Source organism: Anguilla anguilla, chromosome 6 (genome assembly GCF_013347855.1).
Source record: "Anguilla anguilla isolate fAngAng1 chromosome 6, fAngAng1.pri, whole genome shotgun sequence".
Taxonomy (NCBI): domain Eukaryota; kingdom Metazoa; phylum Chordata; class Actinopteri; order Anguilliformes; family Anguillidae; genus Anguilla; species Anguilla anguilla.
This window is the reverse complement of record NC_049206.1, coordinates 4,780,662-4,790,942: the sequence shown is the minus strand read 5'-3', so window position 1 is coordinate 4,790,942 and position 10,281 is coordinate 4,780,662. Positions and strand designations below refer to the sequence as shown.

The window sequence follows — 10,281 nt, the reverse complement described above, 5'->3', positions numbered from 1 at the left end:
ACAATTTCTCCAATTCTGTTATTTTTTTAATTGCAATGTTATTTTTTTTATATGAAAGTGATTTTTGTTAGTTTCTTTTCATACCACTCTATGCATATTTGAATTGAGCCAAGTTTGTGTTGGTCTGAATTGTTGTGTTTTTAATGTTTCTATTGGGGACTCAAATGACATGGCATTTTTTTTTCTATGGTCTTTTTATTTGTGGACATTTTGGGGGGGGGGGGGGCTACATTGTGCTTTTTAAGTTTTTAAGTCCTTTAGCTAAAATCCTAATTATAAGAGCGGAGGTTTTTTTTCCCCCTAATTCTAATGTTGGGGGGGATGGTGGTGCCCCCCCCCCCCCCGCCTTGTATGCCACTGCTGCCAAGACCTTATTCTGAAGCACTCAGGAGGGGGCTCTCAGTATTGGGGTGGGAGGGGGGGGGAATAAAGGGAACAGGTTTTCGGGTAAATGCGCTGTCCCTGCTAAGGGCAGTAAATGATTTACCGCTCTTGTGTTTGAGCCCAGTTCTCCTTGGGCTGTGCTGTCGTCCCCCCCCCGCCCCCGTCCCCCCCCTTGGCTCCAGCACTGCTGATAAATATTCCCCGATGGGACTAGCCTAGCCTAGCCTAGCCTGGCCTGGGTTACACAATTGGTGGGCAAGACCGAGCAGGCCACGCGTGCTCCAGAGATGTGCGTTAATGCGCCTTAACCCTTTAAGGTGTGAGGTCACAAATACACGATTAGAATGTTCTTAACTACGACATTCTAACGCTGATGTCACAGTCGCTACTGGTATTCGAAAGCATTAACCGAAACCTTCTAATTCTGAGGTAACAGTCCCTACTAGTAATTGAAATGGAGTTCTAGAGCACTGACTTAAAATTTTGAAAGAAAAGAAAAAACGGACTACTCCTCAAAGGGTTAAACCTGAGGTATGTTGTTATGGAGATTTTGTAGTATTGCAGTTGTCAGTGTGTGCCCTCATTTTTCAACGGAAAAAAAAAAACACAAAAATGAAGCAGGACTCTGCAGAACAGGAAATGTTTCAGATGCAAATAGTGGGGTGTGTGGTGGGGGGCAGCACATGCTGTGCTTCAAAGGAGAAGTGTGACTGAGAGACAAAAAATAGGGAGCAGCTGTTTTTTTATTTTTATTTTTTTGACAACCAGTCAGTGCTGTGAATAAGAATGTGCACTTGGCTGTGACCACTCGTTATTAGTAACATTGTGCATGAAAGCTTTTGTTTACACCTTTAATACGATTAAGAGTATTTTTTATCTCCAAATTTCTACAAGTAATTCTCAGAGCAGGGTCATTTGTTTTTCAATATTAAAACATATTATTTGTGTATCGGTTGTTTCCAGTCAGTGATTCACTCGATGTAATAGAAAAAATTTAAATATAAAATATTTCTGGGAAGAGCAGGCTTGCTTCCAGAAGTTCCGCGCGCAAGTCCTGGCGCTTCGTGGGTCTCCTTTCCCAACAGCCTGTTTCAGAACTCCTCCCCAGCCAGGCGGGCGTCGCTGTCTGCACGCGCGCTTCGCAGACGGCCGCTTCTCTGTTGCGCAACGTTGCGCAATGCGCCTGTTTGCGCAGGTGAACCGGGGCCAGGAAGAGACGCGAGGACTCCCTCAAGTGGTTCTGCAGATATTCAAACAGTCACACAGTGTTAAACAGGCTTTTGTTTTAGTTTTGTGTTCACCGTTCGGTTTTTTTGTACCGTTTTTGGACACGACTGCTTTGTTTGTTTTGTACAAATAAAAATGTTATTCTTTGATACGCTACCTGTCTAGCGTTGCTCTGACAACCGGTTTTGCATGTTATCGTTCTGCCGAGTGAGCTGCAGGCTCGGTGACCCTTGACCCCCCCCCCCCCCGTCATGGAGATGCGTTTGCAGTGCCCAGTGCTCCCGAGATGCACCAAATGGTAACTCTTTCCTTTTCACACTGTGCGTAAAGAATATATCTAGGCTGTACCCTGAGGAGCACATTTTAAAAATGGCAAGGTAATTCTGCTTTCTAGAAAATGATGTTCCAGTAGTCCACGCAGGGAAAGCCGTTTATTTAACATCTATAAATGCACCATTAAAAAAGAGAAGTCAGAAAGTAACACAAACAGGAGAAAAAACACAGTTTACAGAAACAAAACTGAGTTTTTAGAACAAAAGAAAACAGCTTTGCAGTAATTTACTTCTCTAAGCATGTTCAAAATGGTGGTGGTTCTTACAACTGGGGTCATACGGTACCCGATAAGAGCCAAGATGGCGTCATCACATGTGAGCACTAGACCCATAAAACTAGTAGTGGGAGGGGCTTAAGAGGCCACCAGCCCCCCACTAGTCAAAGCTGTAATGCGATGGGCCTGGAATCCACCATTCCCCTTCAGCAAAGGTTGTGGTGGGAGGGGCCTAATTCTGCCAGCCCCCCCCCCCCCCCCCCCCCCCCCCAACAAATGCTATACAGGGAGGGAGAGGCTTGGGATCCCCCAGTAGCCCCAACTGTCAAAAGCTGGAATGGGAGGAGCCTGGAGTCCACCATTTCCCCCTTCAGCAAAGGTCGTGGTGGGGGAGGGGCCTGGAATCCCCCCGAGGCTCCGCCTCCATTTCCCCCTCAGCCTTCGGCCCGCTCACCGCCGGTAGCGGTACCGCTTGAAGTGGAACCACAGCTGGAAGATGCCGTTGGCGAACTGGCAGCGGAAGCCGTGGCGGTGCGAGTACTCCCACTCGCGGTTGACGATCTTGAAGGCGATGTCCTCGTAGGGGGGCCCCGCGTGGAAGCGCAGGACGCCGAAGTCGCGGTTGTCCGGGCTGGGCTCCAGGAAGTACTGCGGCGTGGAGCGCTTGTCGATCAGGTCCGGGTAGAAGATGTTGAACTTGTAGCCCTGCACGATCTTGGGCGGCGGGTTGTCGAAGTCGTAGTGCGTCTGGTTGTACTTGTTCCACTCGAAGCCCGTGTGCACGCGGTTGAAGAAGCGCGGCTTGCGCGGCCGGTACTTGTCGGCCCACAGGTACATCTTGCCGGTGAGCGGCAGCTCCACGCTGAACTGCGCCTCGTCGCCGCCCATGCCCTCCCGCGCGCGCCGCACGAAGGCGTCCTCCGCGCTCTCGCTGGCGTCGCCTGGGAGACGGGGGGCGAAACGGGTCGCAGGTAAGGTGAGTCACGGGACACGTGTGTGTGTGTGTGTGTGTGTGTGTACACTCAAGCAGACGGGCATCACTGCTTATCCCACCCCTGTGGAGAGTGGGTTTTCTGGAATGTTCTTTCATTCAATTCTAAGTCAGTGTTCCAGAACTGTATTGTTTTCAGTCGCCAGCAGTGATTGTGACATCAGCGTTAGAATGTTCAGTTAAGAACGTAATCACATGTGATCTTGCACCTTAAAGGGTTAAAAAGTGGACTTATTTCACACACTTGTTAGCTTTACGCTACTGGTTTGTTATTTTGTCAGTTTCGTTTTGTCCAGTATAGCAGGCTAAGTGTGTGTGTGTGTGTCTTTATGCCAGTGTTTTGAAACTAGCACTAATTATCACTGCACCACTGTAAATGAATCTGTTCACCGTTTGGGGAAAACCTTGGTGGCGTCAATCATCGAACCCTTCACCCTTGTCCCCCAGAACCGGGTGAGACACTTACGTAAGTGTGTCTTATGTGTGCCAGACATTGGGTTAAATATAACCTTTTATAACACCAATCCTGCAGTGATGTGTCAACTCAATTAGAGATTCACTCTATTGTTGAGAACAAAAGTAGTCTTTTTTTTTTGCATATTTTGGTGAGTAATGTAATGTTGAAATTTCCCAGGGAGGGTTTCCAAATTGGAATGGGAGTATGTGGGATGTGTTTGCCGTGGGTGTGGGGTGTGGCGGGTGGCGTGCGGCGTATGGCGGGTGGCGTGCGGACCGCGGACTGCACAGCGACTCACCCGTGACCTGCATCTGCCGGCGGGCCAGGTGCACCCGGGTGCGGTCCTCCTCGGGGTCGATGGTGTGGGTGTCCAGGGGCAGGTCGGAGGGCAGGAGGAGGCGCGGGCTGTACCGGCCCGAGTCGTACTCCGCCTGGCTCTGCTGGATCAGGTCCTCCTCCGTCAGCACCGCCTCCGCCCCTTCAGCCTCCCCCTCCTCCTCATCCTCGCCCTTCTCTCCTTCCTCGCCCTTCCCTCCCTCGCCTTCCCCCTCCTGCCCCTTGGCGGCCCCACCAGGTGAGGAGGAGGAGGGTCCTGCTTCCTCAGCGTCCGCTTCCTCTGCAGCGGTACTATAGAGGAAGAGAAAGTGGGAGGTGGGGGGGGGGGGTCAGTCTCCAACCTCAGGAGAGGAACAGCCTTTTGACTTCTCCATGGAAACACAACCGGGGGGGGGGGGGGGGTCACTCACACAGGCTCCTCGGCTTCCGGCTCCTCCTTGATGATGGGGAAGAGGGGCTCGCTCTCCACCCCCTGCTCCTGCTTCAGCTTATACAGCTTCTGCCGCAGGACGTCCTGGTGTCTCTCCCTCAGCCTGGGGGGGGGGGGGAGAGGGGGTGAGGAGGAAGAAACGCCACAACCGTTAAAACCGTGTCCCAGGAGCAGCCTGTGCTTCACCCGGCCCGTGGGAGGTACCTGGGTTTGAGTCCAGAGGTGGGTGTTCGCAGGTGACCAAAAAACACAGGGTGGAGAAGTACGCCTAGGTCCTTAATTTTAAATGGGGTAGGACTGTGGTGTAATGGGCAGGGAACTGGGCTTGTAACCTAAAGCTAGCAGGTTCGATTCACAGGTAGGATACTGCTCTTGTGCCGAAGCAGAATTTTACAAATGGATACTGTGAAGCTGTTACACTGATTCTAGAAAGTTATGCAAGTCACTCTGGATAAGATGTCTGCTAAATTCAAATTTAATTTCAATTCCAGCAGATTACAGACTATTTTTAAAAGAAGCACTTATGTCTACTGATATTCAGTATACACATCTTCCTTATTTTATTGCTCGATTGCACTCTTTTTTTTCGGGGGGGGGGGGGGGGATTGTCAGGGCTCCACAAAAGCATTGTGACCTCTTTTGTAACTTTAGACGTCCGTGAAATGTTAAACTATTTTTAAAAAAAAACTTATCTGACCCAGCGTAGAGAATGTGGGCAGCGTAACGGGGGTTCGGGGGGGGGGTGCGGAGGTACTGACCGCGCTCGGGCCATGTAGACCCGCACCTGCTGCAGCAGGCTCTCCCAGTAGCCGATGTCCAGGTTGGATCCCCCGGCGCGGATCTTGGTCTCGATGCTCAGGTGCATGGCCTGCAGCTGGCTGTACGTCTTGCCCTTGAACACGGTCTGCACGTCGGTGCTCACCGAGGTGTTGATGCCCTCGCGCCGGTCCCCTGGAAGAGACGCCGCGCCGTTCACGGTAAACGGTAAATCACAATCATGTGACCTGTGTGATATTGACTGGTAAATGGACTGCATTTATATAGCGCTTTTATCCAAAGCGCTTTACAACTGATGCCTCTCATTCGCCAGAGCAGTTAGGGGGTCAGGTGTCTTGCTCAGGGACACTTCGACACGCCCCAGGACGGGGGATCGAACCGGCAACCCTCCGACTGCCAGACAACCGCTCTCACCTCCTGAGCCATGTCGCCCCCAAGAGCGAGTTCAAGGGCCGCTGACGCATCTCAGGAGAGGCGTTCGGTTCCTCGGTTTCCTTTTGAAACCGCGCGACCGCTCGGCTACGTTTACACGAAGGTTCACGGGCCAGATCTTCCTGCTGAAAGCCGCAGTTTCTTTTATGCAGCTTTTCAGGACCTTGCATCTGTTTTTGTGGACATTCAAGTGTCCGGCAATCTTTTTTTTTTTTTATTCCACACGTCCCGCATATTTTTGGGGACGCTTCATAGGAGAAGAAAACCAAAAAAAAAAAAAAACATAACACCACATGGCCAAATTAACAATATTCTGTCACCCTAGCAACAAACCCCGTTGCCCTAGCAACACGTTGCCGGCCTACCTGGCCCTTTCCCCGACGCCTCCAGCTTGCGGAGCTTGCTGATCTCGTCCTCGGTGATGGTGGTCATGTCCCTCCAGAAGTCCACGTTCTTCCCCTGCTCCAGCTCCATGTAGATCTGGGGGGAACAGGGACAGGCTGGAGCTCAGGAGGGAGTCACGCGCTCCACCAGTGAGCACTACACACAAACACGCACACACACATACATATGTACACACGCACACACAGACGCATGCACACACACACACACACCTTGATGTCCTCCAGCAGGTCGTCCATGTCGGTGACGGTCAGGCCGTTGAGGAAGGTGTAGGGCTCGTGCATCTCCACGGCCAGGTCGTCGTCCTCGGCGCTGATGTACTTGGCCAGCAGGTCGATGGGTTTGGCGCGCCCGTCCCGGATCCGGATCTTAGACCTGCAGGCACAGCCAGGGGCCCCGTCAGACCCTCAGCACAGGCTGAGTAGTATGGCCTGGTGCAGGTGTAGGTGTGTGTGTGTGTGTGTGAGTGTGTGTGTGACTGTACTCACTGCAGTTTGGCCTGGTGCAGGTGTGTGTGACTGTACTCACCGCCGTATGGCCTGGTGCAGGTGTGCGTGTGTGTGTGTGTGACTGTACTCACCGCAGTTTGGCCTGGTGCAGGTGTGCGTGTGTGTGTGTGTGTGTGTGTGTGAGACTGTACTCACCGCAGTTTGGCCTGGTGCAGGTGTGCGTGTGTGTGTGTGTGTGTGTGACTGTACTCACTGCAGTTTGGCCTGGTGCAGGTGTGTGTGTGTGTGTGTGACTGTACTCACCGCAGTTTGGCCTGGTGCAGGTGAAAGTTGTCCTCTTGCTCCGCCCATGTTTTGAAATGCTCCGCCTCCTTCTCCCTCTGCAGCATCTCCAGCTCCTGCTCCCTCATGGCCTTCTCCCTCTCCCTCTCCAGCCGCAGCTGCTTCACCTGCGAGGCGGCAAGAAGCGCCACTAAACACATCGCCAAACGCGCCAGGACTCAACCCCAAACGCGCCAGGACTCAACCCCAAACGCACCAGGACTCAACCCCAAACGCGCCAGGACTCAACCCCAAACGCGCCAGGACTCGACCCCAAACGCGTCAGGACTCAACCCCAAACGCGCCAGTACTCAACCCAAAACGCACCAGGACTCGACCCAAAAATGCACCAGGACTCGACCCCAAACGCGCCAGGACTCAACCCAAAACGCACCAGGACTCAACCCAAAAATGCACCAGGACTCGACCCAAAATGCACCAGGACTCGACCCCAAACACACCAGGACTCAACCCCAAACACACCAGGACTCAACCCAAAATGCACCAGGACTCAACCCCAAACACACCAGGACTCAACCCCAAATACACCAGGGCTTGAGCTTCAGCCCAGCAGACGCCAGAGACTTGAGTGAGCAAGAAAACGTCAGTCTACAGGAAGTAACGTCTCCCTCACGGACAGGCTGTCCGTTCGAGGGCTTCGCCGCGCGTTTGAAAAACGGACAAACGGAATCTCCGCGTGAAAAGCCTCGGCGGCGGGACGGGCGGCGGCCCTACCTTCTGCAGCTCCCTGCGGTTCTCCTCCTGGATGCGCTTGTTCCTCTCCTTCAGGTCCTTCTCTCCCAGGTGCCCGATCCCCTTCTTCTCCAGGGCCTGTCGAACGAGCGTCACACACACACACACACAGGCTGTCAGTCAACCCGCGCTGCGCAGCCAGGGCTCTACGCTGTCCCCGGTTCAGGGGCATTTGATCCTGAAAATCGATGGGTGCTAACTGGAAAAATCATTTGGGGGCACAATCTACTAATTGGGATTCATTCGTGTGTTCCCAATTTTTTTTTCCAACTTGTGCTCCTTCAAAAAAAATGTCACCGTAGAGCCCAGACAGTGGTGCTTCCCTCCATTTTAATCTTAATTTACAAAGTCATTCTGTATTTATTCAACATTTCCCTATCTGAGTGCAGAGCCAGCTAAAATTCTGAGGGGACACAGTTTTGAAATGCTTACACTGCGCTCAAATCTATTAAACACAGGCTGACATCGTCGACCAGCAAGAGTCAGCAATCATTTAACACTTCAGTCTTCACTTTTTTTAAGGCAATTGATATTTTTGTAAGAAGATATTTAACTTGCAGGAGTGAACACTCAGTACAGTCCTTGAGGGACAGTGCTCAAACGCGTTAACCGGGACACTCTATGCAGTATTGTTGTGGGTAAACAGCAGCCGGATGCAGTGAGATGAGATCAGTGACATTGAAAGTGCTGTGTAAACGTGACCTGTTTCCCCTCCCGTCTCTCAGACCTGGGTCAAATACGCATTTGTTTTGGATTCAAACACTTTTCTACGCTTTACTGATCTTGTCTGGCGTATTGGAACCAATGAAATACTCTCAAAAAGTGCAAACCCCGCCTTCTGGTCACATTGTGGCAGGCTCAATTACACCAGGCAAGATCAACAGAGCGCAGAAAAGTATTTGGATCCAAAACAAATGCGCATTTGACCCAGGACTGCCACCCCGCTTACCTTCTGCCACTTGAAGGTGCCCAGCAGGTTGTTGTCCCCGAAGGGGTTGTCGGCGTTGGTGTAGCCCATGTACTCTTCGCTCCAGCCCATCTTCTCCCTCTTCTTCCTCTCCTTGGCCTCCTTCTTGGCCAGCCGCCTGGCCCTCTTCTCCTCGGGCGTCTCCAGGGCCTTCAGCATCTCCTTCCTCTTCTTCTGCTCGTCTCGGACCGAGAGCCCGCCGTCCCGCCCCCGGGCGCCCCCGTCGCTCGAATCGGAGGACTGCGACGTGACCGAGGAGCGCGAGCTGGAGCGCCTCCTGCTGGTCTCCCCGCCCCGGTCCCGGTCCCGGTCCCGGTCCCGCTCGCGGTCTCTGGTCCGGCTCCTGCTCCGCTCCCCGCCCCGCTCCCGCTCTCTGCTCCCGCGTCCTCTCCCCTCCCCGTCTCGACTCCTCCTCCGCCTCCTGTCCTCGCGGTCGCGGCTCCTCCGCCCCCTGGCCCTCTCGGCGCTCCTCCTCCGCCCCCTGTCCTGCGAGCCCTCCTCCCTCCTCAGTCTCTCCCTGCTGGGGCTCCCGCTGGGGCTCCGGCTCCGGCTCCCCCGGGGCACGCTGCTCTTCTTCTTCCTCCCTCCGTCGCTGCTCTCTCCGTCCCGCGCCCTCCCCTTCCCTCTCTCCGGGCTGGATTCCGAGGGCGAGCGGGAAGGGCTCCGGCTCTCCCCCCTCCCCTTCCCGCCCCGTTTCTCATCTCTTTGCCTCTTCTTTTTCTTGTTCTTCTTTTTTTCCCCCTGTTCATCTTCCGATTCAGAACTGAGGAAACACACAATAGAATAACCTTAGTTACAACAATAGATGCTTCAAGAATACTGGTTTCACGCGCACCTTACAAAAAAGCGCTATGAAACATTTGTAAGTTTCAGAGAAATTAGCGGTGATAAAACTGCGCATGAGCAATGCGAACATCGCCATCCACCAGTAATAATTTAGAAAACTGACATATTTATATGCCGACTTTACCAAAGTTTAAAATAAAACGCTTGCTAACTATAAGCTAGCAAACTAATGATGCGCCATACATGTAGGCTACAGCACCACCACAGCTACCACTTAAACTAAACTAGATTAATACCTGGATCGATATTTAGAGGGCCCTCGCTCTTTCAACCGTTGCCCCCCTTGTTTCCGGACCCTTCTCTCGGAACCACCAGAGTCACTTTTCGAATGGTACTGGTGCCGCTCAGCAGAAGTAGGTTTTCTGTCTCTGGACCGGTGCTCCGTCCCAGAAACCGAACTACTCCGCGAGCCACTGCTCTCGGATCGCGATCTTTTTGAGGCCCTTTTGCAATATTTCTTTTCCCTCGAACAACTTCTGCCCCTCTTTCCTTCGGGGGAACGACTTCTACTCCGAGAGGTATTGGACCGGTACCGGGAACGTGAATTAGATCTGATTCTGCGGTGTTTCTTTGAATCCATGTCGAAGTGTAAACCTTTCGGGTCCTCTCTGAGCTCTGTCGCGTGAATTTGATGTTTTCATGTGCGTTCTAGGAGTGCCCAAAGCATAAATGTGCCGTGGAAACAATTAAACATGAACAGCAAATCAACAGCCTATAAAGCAATCAAGCATCACATTTAATAGTCGATGAGGAATTGATTTCACTGTCTGTTAGTCTGTTCACTCGACCAGACGTGATTTTTGCTCAGGCACACAGGAGGGCAGTCCCAGAGCATATACTTTTTTCTCAGCTTTATTGATAATAGTCACACTCATACAACAGTAACATATAAACAGGTTAAAGAACAAAAAGAGGAAACAAAGTGCCAGGGAATTCAGTTATGACATTTAAAAAACATTCGG

At 52.2% G+C, this 10,281-nt stretch overlaps 2 protein-coding genes across 8 annotated transcripts in view; both read right to left on the bottom strand.

The window, feature by feature from the left end:
• The window catches only part of LOC118229578 (transducin-like enhancer protein 1), a 539,102-nt gene that overhangs the window by 224,949 nt on the left and 303,872 nt on the right, over positions 1-10,281 (bottom strand). The gene's annotated exons all lie outside the window — the stretch shown is intronic.
• On the bottom strand, positions 2,024-9,953 carry cactin. Its single transcript, XM_035421642.1, has 10 exons — positions 9,556-9,953; positions 8,456-9,236; positions 7,489-7,584; positions 6,736-6,881; positions 6,196-6,358; positions 5,947-6,061; positions 5,131-5,323; positions 4,353-4,475; positions 3,905-4,233; positions 2,024-3,099 (listed from the first exon to the last, which is right to left on the bottom strand). The coding sequence occupies exons 1-10, from the start codon at positions 9,897-9,899 to the stop codon at positions 2,609-2,611; spliced, it is 2,781 nt and encodes a 926-aa protein (XP_035277533.1). The 5' UTR covers positions 9,900-9,953; the 3' UTR covers positions 2,024-2,608.